General features: G+C 47.9%; 1 protein-coding gene across 1 annotated transcript in view; it reads right to left on the bottom strand.

The window, feature by feature from the left end:
- Window positions 1-4991: 4991 nt before the first annotated feature.
- Window positions 4992-17503, bottom strand: part of DENND5A (DENN domain containing 5A) — a 100305-nt gene continuing 87793 nt past the window's right edge. Inside the window, exons 13-22 of the mRNA XM_024756972.1 lie at window positions 17255-17339; window positions 16336-16464; window positions 12605-12726; window positions 11280-11425; window positions 10582-10700; window positions 10008-10189; window positions 9312-9394; window positions 8691-8814; window positions 7543-7711; window positions 4992-6008 (exon numbers count right to left, since the gene is read on the bottom strand). Of these exons, the coding sequence (XP_024612740.1) occupies window positions 5825-6008; window positions 7543-7711; window positions 8691-8814; window positions 9312-9394; window positions 10008-10189; window positions 10582-10700; window positions 11280-11425; window positions 12605-12726; window positions 16336-16464; window positions 17255-17339 (1343 nt within the window). The 3' untranslated portion in view covers window positions 4992-5824. The remainder of the gene's footprint in view (window positions 6009-7542; window positions 7712-8690; window positions 8815-9311; window positions 9395-10007; window positions 10190-10581; window positions 10701-11279; window positions 11426-12604; window positions 12727-16335; window positions 16465-17254; window positions 17340-17503) is intronic.

Raw genomic sequence — 17503 nt, 5'->3', positions numbered from 1 at the left:
CACAAGATAGATATGGAGGCTATGCATAGGCCCGCCAGCACGGACGCCCATGTACCAAAGCTAATCTAGCTACTGCTGCCTCTGAGTGTCCAATCTGCCAGCGAAAGAGACCAAAGCTGAGCCCCAGATATGGCATTATTCCTTGAGGAGACCAACCAGCCACTTGGTGGCAAATCAGCTATGTCAGGCCCCTTCCATCCTGGGAGAGCCTGCAGTTCATCCTCACAAGGACAGAGATCTATTCTGAAAATGTTTGCCTTTCCTGCCCACAGAACCTCAGCTAGCACCAATATCCAGAAGCTTAGAGAGTACCTGATCCTCAGGTACGGAATTACATCCAGCATAGCATTCAACCAGCGCACCACTTCACAGTGAGGCAAGTTAGGGAGTGGGCCCGTGACGTTAGGATCCACTGGTGATTGAGATAGACAGATAGATAGATAGATTTTTTTTTAATTGCACCATCCAGACGCTACCAACCTCAAAGAGTCCTGACATGGCCTACTAAAGGCACAACTGAAGCACTAGCTTCAATAACCTGAGGCAATAATCTTCAAGGGTGGGGTGCCATCCTTCAGGATCCAGTATATTCATTAAATCAGATACTTTCATGTGCTGCTGCGTCCCTAAGGAAGAATACATGGTTCCAGGAACCAAGGGGCAGAAGAAGGAGTGGCCACACTTACCATCACTTCCAAGGGCCCACTGTGGGACACTGTGCTTCCTGTTTCTGCAGCTCTGGGTTCTGTGGGGTTGGAAGCACTGATCTCCAAAGGGAGCACACTCTTTCCAGGGGACACAGAACTACATTCTTTAGGTCCCGGTGCATTGAACTATAGGCTCCAGCTGCCACCAGGGCACTTTGCATTCCATGTGTCCGAGGACCAGCAGATAAGAAAGGAGTCACCATCTTGGCAGAGATAATTGAGCCTGAAGAGCAGGAGGTGGTAGGGCTGCCTTTATACATAGGGGATGGGTAAAACACACGTGAAACCCAGGGCTTCTTAGAGAAATAGCTGATTCCAAGTTTAGGACAGAAAATGTAGAAGAGGAGCTTGGGACATCTTGAAATGCCAGAAAGCAACCACCAGAGTCTTGTCAAACAACTCAGGAGCCAACCAACTTGAAGAGGCTCCCAACAGCCAAGATGGGACAATAAAGACAATAATTGCAATGAAGTGAAACCCATCAGATATGTTTATTCATAAGTTCATAGTAATTTTTTTTAAATAGCCACCTTCTGAGGATAGCAGGGAACCAGTCCAATTTATTGTCTTAAAAGTTGAGTAAATAAAAGGAAAGAATTAAGCACTTATCCTGCCTTTCCTATACAAACTCTACTGAGAAATCAAATAGATGAGGGGGGAGCATCTCCTTATAAAATTATTCCATCTAATAAATGAAAACAAAATGATAGATTAGAATATCCCCATGTTGCAACCCCCAGTGAATTACTTACCGGATGTAGGTGTTGAGCATCAGTGACTGCCAACACCAATAGAAGTGAACACCAGTCATGAGGTGCCTCCTGGTAAATGAGCACACACTGCCTAGAGTCTCATCATCAGAGGGATCCAACCTGAGGCAAATCAGGTCTCTGGATCTAGCTGCTGATTTGCAGGAAGTGCAGAGTAAAGGAGCACAATGAACTGCACCCCCAGGGTGAAACTAGCAAAATCCAGGCTGTGGAAAAACTACAGGTCAAACTGCCCAGGTTCCTCAACAGATAAACTGTAAAGAAAAGAAAAGAAAGGGGTAGAGGAAACTCGTTAGATTAAGAGAGATGTATCAAGTCTAAAAAAAAAACAAAACAGTAAAACTAAACTATAGTGTGTAGGGATGCACACTTGGGTGATAAAACAACAAAAGAAACTCAAGGAAGTCATTACTGTAAAGGTCAAGAAGTTGGAAGGAGGGAGGCGGCTGGGACAGGAATGGGGAATGGGGAGCTTGGAGGACGCTGGGGAGACTGGTGAAGCTCTATTCCTGGCCAGGGTAGTGGTTACAAGGGTGCTCACTTCGTAACAATTCACTGAGTTCATCTGCTTGTTTATTGACCAGTCCCTGAAATCTCAGAGTCTGAGAAGCACTGAGTTAGAGCGGGTGCAGAAGTCGAGGCAGGAAGCGCTGCTTACTGAGCACACTGACTGCACTTGATCTACCCGGAGCTGCTTGAGAGGCAGTTGACTCGAGTGTCCTTGAAACATTGAGCTACTGAACATGTCTGTTCTCTTATATCACACATCATTCCGAAAAGGGTTTGCTGCAGATTATAAAACAAAACGCAGTAGAAAGTGAGACATTCATATTCATAGCACAATCGGCTGTTAGAAGGAGCAGAACACAGATGGTTCCAGGAGAGCCCTGATTTATAAAACATGATTCACACTTACCTTCTCAGCAGCGTCTGCTGGAAAGGGTGTTGCTTCTCTACTGCTTTTGGCTGACTGAGGCCACCAGCATCCTCCGTCAAAGCACATAATCAAGTGCTGGATGCTGTGCACACATCACACAGAGCCAGGACCCACTGGACCACTTTACAAGTTAGACCCATGACCACATCCAGAAAGGTCATTTAACTCTAACCGGCTCGACTGGTGGCTGAAGGCAGAGGAGAAATACTCCCAGGTTACCTAAACAGTACCCTCCCCTTGCTCCTCTGAGACGTGGTCCGGTCATGGGTGAATCTGCCAGGCAGTAGACCATACACGTTGGTTATGAGCCTATGTTGCCAGTGACCTGTTCAGGCCACACAGTTGTCATGTCTCAGCCCAGCAGTTATGCTCTGACCACAGGTTTCCATTTCTCATGTCAGAGAAGGAGGGGCCAGAGCATCAATAACATTCTTCACAGGTGTAAATGTGCACAAGGAATGCCACATACTGGTGGTATGGCTTTCGTTTTTGTGCCTGCAGCATGGGTTCATTCTTTCATTCAGTCCACGTCTACTGAGCACCAGCAATGTTCAAAGCCCTGGGATACCTGTCAGCCTTTTCCCTGTCTCCCACTTTGCGGATGCAGAGCCCACACATATGCTCTCCTCCCTGTCTCGGACTTGACTCTAGAACTAGACTTCCCCAAGCTTCATGGTACGGCAGGCACCTTCACATCGCCATGCCTTTGCACATGCTGTTCACTCTACATGCAATGTCCACTCTTGGGACAATCCTCCACCGTAAGCACAACTCACTGTGGTCAGTATCTTCCCTGATGTCATATTCTCCTGCAACACTTGCCTCTGAGCTCCTCAAGGACAGAGAGTCTGGGTCTCAGTCAGGAACCAGGACAGGGCTTGATACAATGGGGTAATAACAACGACCAACATTTACACACCGCTGACCTATTCCAGGCATATATGCAGAGTCATTTAGTCCTCACAACCAACCTATGAGGCAGCCACTATTACCATTCCCATTTCATCGACGGTGAGTAAACTGAAGTTCGGAAAAGTTACATAGCTTGCTCTAAGTCCCAGTAGCAGAGCAAGAATTCAACCAAAGGACTTTGGCTCATAGTCTGTGATGTTAGCCAGTGCCAATGAATTCATGTATTCCACAGACACCTACTAGGTACATAACCTGTGCCAGCTACTACTTCATGAACAAAGTGGATTGGGTTCCTCCCTCATAAAACTTACATTTAGAATTACCAAATAATTAGTATAATGGTTGCAGATGTTAGGAAGAAAAATAAAGCAGAATAGGGGGAAAAAGTGACTGTTGGTATTTTAGAGTGGTCAGAATAGGTCTCTCTAAGGACATCTGAGCAGAGGCCTGAATCCAATAAGGGAGTAGTTGTCAATGGAAAAGCCACAAGCTTGGAGTGAAACAGTCTGGTAACTGCAAACTACTTACATGATGTGTGGCCTTGGGCAAGTGACTAACCTTCTCCGAACTTCTATTTCCTCACCTATAAACTGGGAATAATCTAAACTTGCCTTGCAGAGTTGTGAGTAAGGGAGAGGTATGTGTAAAGCACCTGGCTTAAGGTCATCTCTGATCTCGGCCCACAACATACACATGCTCCAGAGGCACTGCCTACCTGCCCCACTTCCAAAAGAACCTGAAGACTCCCACCACCCGCTCACACCCCCTGCCGGCAGGACGGCGCACTGCAGCTGTCCCGGAAGCCTCCAGTTGCTTTCCTCACCTCTTTAAAAACCTCACCTGAGCACTGTCAGTCTTCAGGGAAGGAGATGAACAAGAGACCCTCCCCACCCTCTAGGAGCTCAGTCTAGGGAGTGGGCCCAACATGAAAGCAGGTAATAACAACCCAGAGAGGAAGTCCCAGCATCTAAGAAACTACAGGAGCACAATGAGGGAATGATTAACCGTGCCCGGGGTGGGGGGTGGGGGGCGGCGGTAAAGGAAACCCTGAACAATGAACATAAGTGGACAAGAGGGGAGGCATTCCAGGCAGAGAACAGAACATGCAAAGTCAGGGAAGCATAAAAGAGGACACTGATTGGCTTGAGGTGCTGTACTTGATTGTGCTACACTTCTGGAGCTTCCTGCCAAAGCAGCTTGGTTGAAGAATAAAACCAAAGGAAGCTGATTCCCGGGACCCTTATAAAGCTCTATCACCTGCCATCCTGGGAAAAAGCAAATCTTCTCTCAAGAAAAAGCTTTCCTTCCCGAGGGCAGACAGGGTCTCCTGTGCCGTGTTCCCACACCTGGTCTTTCTTACCCTTCAAGAAATGGCCCATCCCGTCTCGGTCAAGTGACAACTTTTGCAACCTTGGCCAGGTCTTTTCCCCTCTCTGCCTCAGCCTCCTCCTCTGGGTAGTGGGAAATTAACCCTGGGATGCATCCCTCTCAAACAGCCAGGAAAGCTCCTGGTGCCGCAGTGGGTAGGACCCAGGACACACAAGGCCCTCTGGGCAGTCCTGGCCTGGGAGGCGACGCTACAGCCTGGTTCTCTCAGACAGACCCAACTGCACCCTCTACTACCCACTCCTCGCAATACCCCATGAAAGTCAGGGACCCACACAGTTCTGTTTCAGGTGTTTTATTAAGTGGGCCATACTGCAGCTGGTTTCTAAGTCGCAAAATAACATAAATTTAACAATGATAACATAGCCAGTTAGACTGTGACAGCTTTTTCTTTCCTTAGAAAAAAGAAAAAGACTTAAAACACACAATGGAGGGTTAAATAAATAATACATAAAAGAAAGAAAAGGAAAACCTGTTAAAACGTGCTTATGTTTACTTCTGTGCAACTGCGTGCCAAGAGGAAACTGATTTTCTGCACGACGATACATCCTGGCATGTCTCCTTCCCAAATAATACTGACAAAAAAAAGAAAAGACATGGAGCTGACTCATCAGTGCTTGCAGAGGCACTACTAAAAATCCCTTTGAGTGGAGCTTGGGGCTTCCTGCTCAGCACACCTGTATGTGGCCCGTGAAAGCCAAATATCCATAATAATGTTAATATAGAAAACATCAGTTTAAAAACAATGTGGAATGGCCTCATTAACGCGGCAGGGACGAGGAAGCAGAACTGCCCCACACGTGCCGCAGGCTCAGTCCAGGGAGGCCGCAGGCTCCAGCGCGTAGCCACGGCGAGGGAGGGCACCAGCTTCAAAATAAGCGGCACCAACCTCGTCTCCCTCTCCCTATCACTCTTTCACATGAAAGTGTGTAAAAAGCAAATCAGCAAATAAACTCTAAAATAGATTATTTATTCCAAAAATCCTCTACTTTTCTTTTTACAGTGAGTGTACATCTCTCATCTCCTGCACAACTCGCGTAGGTCCCTTTGGGAAGAAGGGGGGAGAGCTACAGGCGAGTCTCTGGGTCCTGCTGCTCGCTGGTGCTGGGAAGTCAGATGTCGATGCCCTTGACCAGGGATGTCTCCAGCGTGATGTTGAACTCCTGCAGTGTCTGCAGCACGCGGATCAAGGAATTGACAAGTGTGTGGTCTTTGATCAGCGCCACATCCTCATACATGTGTGCGGTGATGGGGCAGTCAGCCAGCAGGGCGATCCAGTGGTGCAGGAGGTGATCTCTGGCAGGGAAGGATCAGTCCAGATGCGTCAGAAGGGAAAGGGAAGGGAGACGGTTAGCGAAAGCCCAAGGGGGAAACCTGCTCCATCACACCCTGAACAAAGTCTGAAGCTGGAGAAGCAGATATCTCTCCCGCAGCCCCCTTTCCCTCCCCTAAGTGCACTTGGCGAAGATGTCTTACACAGCTTTAAAAGGCTCCCACTGTGGGCTACCGAGCCCTAGGGATGCCAACCCAACCTGACCCAAACAGGCCCTGTCATCTGCCAGAAGGCCTGCTCTGCCTCCCCCTCTAGCCCCCCAGACAACCCCACCAACAAGACACCATGTCCTGTCAGCAGCACTTCCTCCATCTCAACAGCCAATCTCTCCCAGATCGTCGCTCCTCCCCACAGCGACCACCACCAGGAATAACACTGCAAGCTGACATCCACATAGCACTCAGCATGTGCCAGTCACCATTATAAGAGATTTAACCTTCATGACAACCCCATGATGTGAGGTAGGTGCTATCGGTGCTATTATTATTTTTTTTTTTATCGGTGCTATTATTATCCCCACTTTACAGATGAAGAAAGTGAGGTTGATGGAGGTTAAGCAGCTTGTCCAAGAGCACACAGCTAGTAAGTGGCTGATCTGCGATGTGAACCTGGTGAATCTGGTTCCTGAATCTGTTTTTAACCACTATGCCAACTCCCTCCCTTCCACGGCATGAATAAAAACTGCCTTGTTTATCTGGGCTTCGTGCTCTCACCTGACCCACTGGAATAACCCCTAACAATCTTGCCCATGAATACCATCCATGATATCAAATCACTATCATTTCAGTCCCCTGATTAAAAATCAACTCTGTCCCAGCTCCCCATGGCCCCTATCCCTTAAAGTGTTTCCTTCCCACATTCCACCTGTTATTTCCTGATCCCACATGCTTTGCTTCCTTTAGGGTCTCTCTGTTAGTTCTGTCTGCTTCAAGCTCCCTCCTCACGTCTACCCTCCCGTTAAGGCTCACCTCAAATACCACCTACTCCTCTGATCCTTCTCCTCTACATTTTCAGCAAACGTTATGAATGTGTACTTTTTTGAACTCTCCCAAACTTCTGCCTTGTACTAAATAATCAGGACAGGTGAACTTCTAAATGGTAGAGACTGTATTTTATTCAGCTCTATTCCCACACCTTCCATGAGGCCTGGCACATTCAAATGTTTGTTAAAGAAATTACTAGATATATACACTCTACTTCAAATTTTGTCAGGGGGACGGTTTTATTCCTTCGCATCAAAATGTGGCCCCTCCTCCCCAGTTACATACATGCTTTCATCCCCACCCTACTCCTCACACACACACACACACACACACACACACACACACACACACACACACACGCGTGGTGCATGAAGAAAAGTAAGGGCCTCTACCAATGCCTCACCTGCCCAACGGCACCTGGCCATTAGCCACTCCCCACCCCTGCACCACACTGGGCCTCCAGCACCACCTTCAGGGCTGGCTGTGTGCACACTGGGCCATGAGGCTGCAGTACCTGGCTCCCAAGCACACCAGCATCTGAAACTTGCCATCCTTGCCAATGTTCCGGGGATTATTGTTGATCGCAGTGACAAAACGGCAGAAGTTCCGGGCCCTCGTATGCCAGTTTTCCTCAGGAACAAGTTCATTCTGCTCCAAAGTCTCGTAATAGGTTTGTGCTTTTTCTGTGAAGAGGAGACAAGCCTGCCAGTGACAAAGGCTCTCAAAACCGACCTGTCCCTGACTGTCCTGTAGGCCAGTTGCCACAGGCCTACCTCCGTGTCAACGCAAGTAACTTAGTAGGAATAACATGAGTGCTCTGAGGCCACTGGTCACATTTCAAAATGATCCTTATGAATGTCTGGAATTCTGCTGAGAAAGAGGAATCTGCATCCTGCTGTGAAGCAGCCAAGTGCTTGCTTTTTGTTAGTTGTGGTCTCAGACTTCAATTCTAAAGGCATCCTAAAAATCACACATGACTGACCAACGTTCAATACGGCATCTTCAACTGAAAACGAGAGAGACTATGTATATTTAGTTTGAAAAATTTGAAAATTTGTGTTTCATTCACTTTGATAGTATGGTTTAATTGGCCATTTTGTCTTTATGTTTTATTTTGAAACCACTTACTTTATAAAATGTTCCATGTGGATATTTATTTTCACTTTGAATAAATTAAAACAATCGGTACTTTAAAAAAAATAAAAATAAAAAATGATCCTTATGTTCCCTATCTCTATATTTTAAATTTCTTTATGTGGCCCTTGATATAAAGATGGTCCTTTCTCAACAAAACTCTTGAGGGAGAAGCTTCTTGCATCAAATTCTCCAAGGGGGTGTAACACAGGGCTTGGACTCCAATGCAACTGGTCTTTTGGACCTACGAGCAGGAAGTGTGAGGAGTCATGACTAAGCCTGTATTATATATGACAGATGCCTGGAAAGAACCTTTCCTGTCCAATTCTCAGGAGATGAGGGGCGAAGGGTGGGAGGGCTTCTGTTATTACCTCCGAGAAAAGCCAGGGCAAACAAACACATCTAACCTGAGAGTCACCTGATTTGGCTTCTGTACCTCAGACCCCAGTGGTCAGCACCCACATTATGCTGATGATTCCCCCATGTCTCTGCATGCTTTTCCCACCCTCACACCCTAGCCCAACTCACCCAAGAAATCCCAAATGAAGACATTTTTGAAGAGCCGCGGTGATTTAAATCCATGCTGGAAAGCCTGTTCCAGGGCCGAGACAAGGCCACATTCTCCACAAAGCAACAGCGTCAGACTACCTCGCTATATAAGGAAACAGAGGAGAATGCCAGGCTTGCCTCAGCCAAGATGCCCTCCCACCACTGCATCCCCAGCCCACTGCCCACACCTGGGAGGGCAGCAAAAGACATGCAGGGACCTTGTCTAGTCTCCCTAGCACCTGGCAGGGCCTGACTTAGAGCAGCTCTCAGTAAATAGCTATTGAATGAACAGATGATGGTTCTGGGCCCCCAGCAGGGGACAAAGCCCATGTGGCCAATGTTCAGGGAGACCCAGACAATTTCAGAAGAGGACAGAAATACACTGTCCATTGGAGACCCAGGGGCTCTGCTGGGTTGTCAGTGAATAAGGAAAACAGGGCAACCCTAGGCACAGGCCCCCAGAGAAAGGAATCTGCTGAATCTCAAACTAACTGAGGCACACACTCCATGTGCTGGGCTGTCCACAGCACATGGGCCTGGAACAAGATTATTCTCTCTTACTCAATATAAGGCCCTGGGTTGGAGGGCAGGGAGGCTCACCTCTTTCTCAGGCTTATGGAAGTGCTTCACGATGCCATTGACTGCCTCACCGATGGACTCCTGGATCTGCCCAGTGTTCAGCTCTGATAAAAATCAAGCAGATATCCAGTCTCAGGTTAACAGTACTTAGCTGACTGAGCAAAAGACTGAGGACATAGGAAGACCCACGGGAGAGGTAGGGCAGCTTGGACCCTGGGAAGAGTGGCTCTTGCCCACCCAACTTTGCTGAGCTAGCTCTTCCTAAAATCTTGGGACAAAAAGCAAAAGCTAGGATCTTAGAGTTCTGTCTCCAGAAGATGCTGGTCAAGTTTCTTCTCCACTTTGCTCTGGAACTTTTGGCAACCAAAAGAGTGCCAAGCCTTGACGGTGAAGCCCAGGAACCAGGAAGGGGAAGGGCAGAAAGTAAACCCCTCTCCTCTATAGGGGCACATACAAATAGCACAGAGGACCCAGGCCAGGATCCAGGAGCTCTCCCCTCTCCTTCCAGTCCTCTAACGAGAGTGCCAACTCCCCCTCAACTGATTCAGGAGAGAAGGGTGACAAATGCCTGGGGCTGCTTTGTCTTTGTCGGCAGAGGTGGTTCCTGAGGCAGCTGCACAGGCTGTGGGGAATCTGGGCTCCCTTATCAGTACTTCCAGAAATCTGCCCATTCCCCAGGCAGGGCAACATGAGGGCCCAGCCCCATCTCCCACTTACTGGGCTTGCTGTTGGGTGAGATGGTAACGAGCCTCCGGATGACGCTGGGAGACTGCTGCAGGGGCGGGGTCCGGCATGGCCTCTCGTCCACCTCAGGCTGGGATGTGAGCAGATCCCCGACTAGGACCCGCTCCAGGCTTCCGTCATCCATGCCCTTCCCCAACCACCGGCCACACGGGAACCTGAGGGTCAGGCAATAGCCTGTCAGAACTGCCAGCTCCTTCAGCGTCCCCGATCAGCAAAGGCCATCAAAAAGCCAATCCCTGAGGACAGGCTCTGAAACCGGGCTGGGGATCCTCAAGGCCCTGCTCCTCATCCCACCGTGCGGCAACAGGGAAGCCACCCGAGTGACGGGTGGCCTGGAACCTGTGCACAGCAATGTCATACACCTTCACTTGTAAAGCCCTCCTTCTGTTTCTTTTCAGGGCATGAGGCAGAGCCAAACAGGAAGTTGCCTCCGCCTATCACAACCTAAAAGGTCTCCCTGAGAACCCCACATACCCAAGCATCAAACACAGCCCCTGGTGGTACACCTAGCCCCACTGTCTCAGGGCATAGCTGAGGGAACACTTACTTGTAGGTATGTCCGGTGATCTCATTCCTGACCATCACATACTCAACAAGCCATTTGGCATACAGCCCAGAGTTATCATGGCCTATCTGCACCGTAGTGAGCTTCCCCAAGTTCTGGTACTGTGAGAGAACAGCCAAACAAAGAAGATGGGGTAGGTCAAGAAAACAGAAGAAAAGCGCCACACTCCTCAGAGGCACACATCTGACTGGCTCCCTGCAACATGGCCCCCCAGTATCTGCAGGGGCAGAGCTCATGACTCCACCTACTGCCAAAGCTGGCAGTATAGTACTACCTCATGAGGCACGATGCCAAGAAAGAAAGAGACCACTACCTGGAGGAAGACTAGGGCCTGGGAGCAGAAGGCTCTGGAAATGGCAGAGCAGTCTGAGCTCTCTGTGAACATTTGGGCTCAGCAGCTGAAAGAATTCTTGGGGGTTTTTCAATACACCATGGACAAGGAGGTATGCAAGTCCAGATGGGTGCCTTCCAGCCAGAAACCACTTAGACAGGGCAGGTTCCCCCATCCTCAGGTCAACCCTTGGCTCTGGCCTCTGATCGTCTTGGGACAGGTCAGCTGTGCTGAAGCGTAACGCTGTATAGAGCAAGGCCTCTAAAACCCTGGAGAAAGCTTCCCAAAGTAGCTGTCGAAACTCAGATCCCCACAGAGCCTGGGGCTGTGGTCACCGGATAACACGTACCTCGAAGGTCATCTCTAACACATTCCTGGGAATCTGCAGGATCTGTGTCTCACCCAGTTCTCCCGAGATGCAGATCCATGGGTTGGCGGTGAACATGGAGCCCCCCAGCTTCTTGCTTGGTACGATCAGGATGTGGTAAGGAATCACTGTTTAGGGGAAGCCACAAAGGCATTGGAGGGGATCGGGAATCCCTCCCATACCCGAGAGGGTCCTGACCTGCCCCAGGTGTGCTGGCATGATTGGGGTTCCTGGTACATAGCCTGGAGCAGCAGGTCCTGAGGACCCAGTCTCTGGCTGGCTTAGAATATTAGCCAATCTTCCCCTCAATCTCACTCCTCCCAGGGTTATCACCCAAACATCCAAGCCCATCTGCAAGCTCAGAGCTAAGTAAACCTGTTCCTTAAACAATATCACTAACTCAACACTGCACTGAATTGCTTTTCAGAGCACTTTTCTATCTATCATCTCAAGGACTCTAATAACAATCTCCAGAGAGGCCAGGCAGGTATCACAATGCCTTTTCTGAGGAACTGAGAGGGAAATAGTTTCCCCCAGTCCAGTGCTGCTGCTTCCAGTGCTATATTCCAGTCCAGTGCTGCTTCCACTGAAGCCTACAACCCTTTCCTCTGAGAGGGAGGATGGGTGTCATATAGAACAAGAGTCCACACTGCTGAAGCTGCTGAGTCACTGGCCAAACAACTAGTTATGGGGCAAATTCAGACCACCCCCCACCAAACAAAGCATCCTAGCACCAAAGAAAGTTGAGGCTCCAAGGGCCTTCCTTAGACCATTTTAAACCCTCTTCCTCGCTCTGCAAATAGGGAGACCGAGCCCCACTGCAGGAGTAGACACGGCTCACAGATCCATAATGAGTTAGGGCAGAACAGGGCCTGGACCCAAACCTCCCACTGCCATCTGGAGTTCTTTCTGCTACTTCAGGAAGAGCTGTTGTTCCCTGGGGGCTACTCTGAAACTTTCTGTAATGCTGAATGACTCTCTCAGCCCAAAACAAGAGGGAGGTTTCCTTACAGGTGTGCAGGGAGGGCAGTGAACTTCACCTCCCACACCCCACTCCACCTTAGGCCCCCAGTGCCCAGGACCACAGTAACAACACAATGGCCAAAAGCGCTCAGCTCCCTAGTTCAGAACAAGAGTAAGAAGCTTGAGAGAAAATACAACCTCCAAGGAGGGCAAGTACACCTCTCTCCCCACGGAAGAAAGTACAAGTGATAATCTTTCTTTAAAAAGGGGACAGTAAGTTAGCTTCAGACAGGCTCATGAAGACTGGCATTGGGAAGGCTAGTGGGGAGCACAGGACTACTCACGGATAGTTGTGAAGACATTGGTGAAGCAGAAGTAATCGACGGCATTGAAAGAGAGGAGGTGATAGAGGAACTGCTCCTTCTCATCATCACAGCGCAGGAAGGCATAGCGCTTGTACAACTTTCTGTCAGAGAAGAGGCAATACATCAGTCTCCCAGACAAAAGGAGGGATAAGAGGCTAGAATTATTCAGTTGTGGAAGGACACAGCTAAGGGAAGAATGTGAGTCAAGCCTCAAGCTCTTTAGGGCCACCGAAAAAAGGAACAAAGCCAGCTACTCCAACTGAGGGCTAGAGGGAAAGTGGCTTTAGCTACAGCAGGAACAACAAAAACCAAACTCCACCTGTGTCCAAGAGTTGACGTTACTATAATGTAAAGTGTCAGACGTCATGGGATCTTCTTTCCTAACCTGAGGGCTTCTATAGGGCATCACCCCAGTGTATGGTGTAGGAGTAGCAACAGCAGGAGGTCTGTGATCACCATTCCTTACCAGAGCTAGTCTCTGACCCTCAGCAGACCTGAGATCCACAAGTCAGAACACTGCTCTGAACATGAATGTAAGCTGAGGACAGCTTCAGAGGCAAGGAATGGAATGATCCAGGTCATAGGCAAGGAAGAGCTGTGCAGACGATGTCCTTCCCCTCTTTTCAAATTTCCTCCCATCCCCACCCCTCATCCACTGCTCACTCATCAAAGGCCAACCCCTCTGCCTGACACTGCAGGCCTCTGGGCCTGCACAGCAATGGTACCTTCCCCAAGTAGCAGGGACACAGAGAGCCAAATGCACAGGCCCCCAGCACAAGAAACACACAGAGAACAAAGGAAGGTCCCTGTCCTGCCTGCCCAGACTGCAGTCACCATGCCAGAGAGGTATGGGATTCAGTAGACCTGTGAGGTTCTACCTAGACAGTTTATAAGGTAGGAAAATTCACCAACCAAAACCTACTCTGTGCAGGTGCTGGAGAGGGAAGCACCTATCCTCACATACAGTCTAGATGAATAAATCTGATAAAGGCCACAGTATAAGATAATGAGCTGCCAAATGAAAGGCACTCTCTGGGAATTTAAAGACCCAGAAGTTTCGATGGTCCTAGAACAGGAGGGCCTGAAGGACAGCACAAATTTAGACAGGGGTTGTAGAAGAAGGAGAAGGACAGGGTATAAAAGCCAGTTTGGCTAGAGTTGAGGGCTCAGAGAAGTGATCAGTTAGCAATGAGACTGAAAAGCCTGGCTAGGGTAAAATGAAGGCAGGCCCTAAATATTCAGGCTAAAGAGTTTGTAATCTGCCCTACAAGTAATATGTTTCTTAGAAGTAAAGGGAAAGCCATAACCAACTTCAAGAAATTTGAATTTAGTACAGCTGAAGGGTGAAAGGGGCATGAGGATGAAACCTAGGGAGTGGCAGTAAATAAGGAGACAGATGGAATAGCGGCTAAGGACCTGAAATGTGTATGTGGGAGGTAAAGCTAAGCAAGGAGTCACACGAACTCCAAAGTGTGAACCGAGGTAGGGAGAAGGAGTATTGGGAGAGGTACATGGTTCATGCCTCCAATGAAAGCAAATTTTAATAAGTGGAAAACAAATGGATAATGATAACACAGACCACCAGGGGTAAAAAAAAGGAATGAACAAATACTGTAACAAATGCTATGGGTGCCTGGAGGAGGAATGGACTAAGTCTCTGGGGAGTCTAGGCAAACTCTGGCAAAGAAGACTTCTGACTAGGCCCTGAAAGGGCTGAACACATCCTGAGAAGTGTGAGGGGTTTGATGTGACTAGAGCTTTAAGTAAACTTAGGAGAAAGGTGAGAGAGGGTAGGATGGAGTAGTAGGTAGGTTTTGATGAAGTACACCTTTCTCTCTCCCTATATCCTACCCAAAACGCAATCCGTGGCAGCAAAACTCTCATTTTATACTCACTGGAGTAAATTCTAAGCTTTTGTCCTCTAACAGGGCTACAGTTTAAAGAAACCAAAATTAGTCTCCTCACCAAAGTCTGTGCCCTGTTTGCTCCTGTCTAGGCCCTTAAGTTCACAGGCCCTAGACCTATCCACTGCCCTAGACCTTCATAAAGTTCCTGGGCTTGACTCCCTCTTGGCTACCTCTCTGCCATGTCCTCCTGCCAACTTGCAGCATCTCCTGACAGACGATGCCCACACCGGCCGACAGGAATCACTTCTGCCCTGTCAGCCCCTAGTGCCCACACAGCCACAGATTTTCCCAGGACACACAACTGTCCTCTAGAATCTGGTATGCAAACAACTCCCTTCCAAACTCCAGGCTTAAATGTTCACTTGTTCTCTTTTAGTTGTCCTTCCAATCTTCAAATATTATTCCTAAACCTTTTCACCACTAAAGGGAATCAAATGTAAGCACTTTAAGAGTTGCTATTTTGTAACCTCTCAAAGTGAGCTCTCTAATCTATCAAGATTTTGAAACTGGTCTCTTGCTGTGGTTTAAACACACAATAAAGTCTAAAAAATTACATTTTCACTTTAAATAAAAACAGATTCTCCAGGTTTAATCAATTCACTTACACAAAATTTCCCCAAGGTCCACTTCTCTGCTTTATTGTCCACAGGTAAGTCACATAATAAAGGATACCATGAAAAGATGCCCAAGGAACTGCCAAAATGAAAAATACCCAATAGGCTTGCCAATGAAGAAAGAACCAAACATATTATATATAGGAAAAGACAGAGAGGTGGTAACTGAGAGGCAGAGAAGGGAGACAGCCTTCCTCCCCACTCCTGCTCTAGTAACTAGGGTATGGAACGAATGCAAAGGATATAAAATCAAGAGAAGGGAACTGTAGATATAGTGGCTCCTAGGAGTGAGGAAGAGCAAGGACCTGGTTACTCTGGGCTGGCCTAGGCTCAGGAGAGAACAAAAGAGATAGGGTATATCTTAGAAATTTCTTTTTAATTCTCCAATCCTTTCCCCCTCAAGACAGGAAAGAGACCAAGAAAATGCCCTATGCCCAACAGGTATACAGGTCACTTGAGTGCCACAAGGAGAGGAGGACCCCCAAAACTCTGAGGTATCCAATGAGGATTCCATCCTTCTCACTACCTCTGTAAGAAAGCTATTTGTCGGGGCGGGGATATAGATCAAGAAGGTAGGGAGAACAGATATAACAGAATTATTCTTCTACAGATGAAGAAGGAGAAGAAGAAATGTTACATCACCAAAACAAGAAAAGTCCTCCCATCTTCTTTATGGGAACTGATCCAAGGTAGAGCACAGCAAGAGCTCATTGGTTGACCAATGGCTGAAAGAGCCTGGATAAACCATAGTAAGTCCCAGAAGAGAAACCAACAGCCAAAAGAGAGGACCACGGCTTCCTGGAGTGGTTGTGGCTAGAGGCCCGAAGAATCCAGGCCTTTAGAACTAAGTTAGGAAAAAAAAAAAAAGAACTAAGAGAGCATGAAGTCAACTGATTATATCTGAATGTTCCTACTAAAATAAGTATGCTGTGTTGAGCAGCGCCAAAAGAGTTAATACATCTACAGGAAAATATAAAAAATATTGCAGTGTAAGTGTACAACAGTGTTCTACAAAGAAAAGAATAAAGAAAAAAAGAAGAAATGCTGCAAAACCTTCATATGCAATTTGAGTTTAGCTGAATTCAGCAGTAATGATATACTGAATACCCTTCCCTTCCCACGGGGGTTTCCAATCCCTCCCACTAGCTCCTCCCAGGAGCTAGTTATACTCCAAGTGGAGTGGCCTTACTTGGTGAGCTCATGGTCTGAGAGAAGCTGCTTCAGGTGTCTGGAAAGTAACTTTTTTTCCATGGACAGTCGCACCCATGCTCTGGCTTTTCCCACATCAGTCTTGATTTCCCCAATGTTCTGGATGTGCCTGAAGGGGGAATGGGAAAAGGGGAGTGGAGGGTAGGGTGGGAGACGAACTCACTATCGATACCTCCCCGTAACACCAAAGGAAGCCTGGCCAGGAAGCCCTACTGCATCCTGAGAGAGTCCATCTCTCTTGTTCTCTAAATCCTGAGCTTCCATGTAACTTTGCCAGATAGACTCAGCATAATTTGGGGGGCTGGGGAGGAAGCCAGTACAGCTCTTAAAAAGCAAGGCTAACCCCAGAGGTCTCAGGCCTTGAAATACTCTGGTGTAATTCTCCAAAAATGTCAGGAAACACAATTGCTTGTACAGCTCTACAAATGCATCATGAAGCACAGGACCAATGAAGAGGGATTCCTGGTTAAATGAGACACTGTAGAAGCCCAGGTCACTGAGACCCTGCTATTTAAAGTGGACACCTCAGCCTTCCCTGGTGGTGCAGTGGTTAAGAATCCGCCTGCCAATGCAGGGGACACAGGTTCAAGCCCTGGTCCGGGAAGGTCCCACATGCTGTGGAGCAACTAAGCCCGTGTGCCACAACTACTCAGCCTGCATGCCACAACTATGGAAGCCCATGCACCTAGAGCCCGTGCTCTGCAACAAGAGAAACTACCACAATGAGAAGCCTGCGCACTGAAACGAAGAGTAGCCCCCGCTCCCCACAACTAGAGAAAGCCTGCACACAGCAACGAAGACCCAACATAGCCAAAAATAAATAAATAAATAAAGTGGACACCTAAGCAGCAACTGAAAACAGGATTTTAGTGGCTTATTACAAATGAGCCCAGACTGACCTCATATCCTGAATGAGGGAGATTCTCAGGGGAGGCATGACTGAGCTGGCATCAGACTTCCTCCGTTCTGAATCAAGAAATATTCCTAGAACAAAAAGTTGGTTAAGTCCAAAGAGATCTGTATACCCAAATAGCTGACTACCCTTCTTATCTCAAATCACAAATATCTACAGAAAAAAGCTAGGGTTACTTTGGTAACACTTTGATCAATCATTTCATGAATATTAAGTACCTACTAGGTATCAATTT

The sequence above is a fragment of the Neophocaena asiaeorientalis genome, unplaced genomic scaffold, assembly GCF_003031525.2.
Source record: "Neophocaena asiaeorientalis asiaeorientalis breed wild unplaced genomic scaffold, Neophocaena_asiaeorientalis_V1.1 scaffold504, whole genome shotgun sequence".
Classification (NCBI taxonomy): Eukaryota; Metazoa; Chordata; class Mammalia; order Artiodactyla; family Phocoenidae; genus Neophocaena; species Neophocaena asiaeorientalis.
The sequence above is the reverse complement of the archived record's forward strand: the minus strand, read 5'-3'. Positions and strand labels throughout refer to the sequence as shown.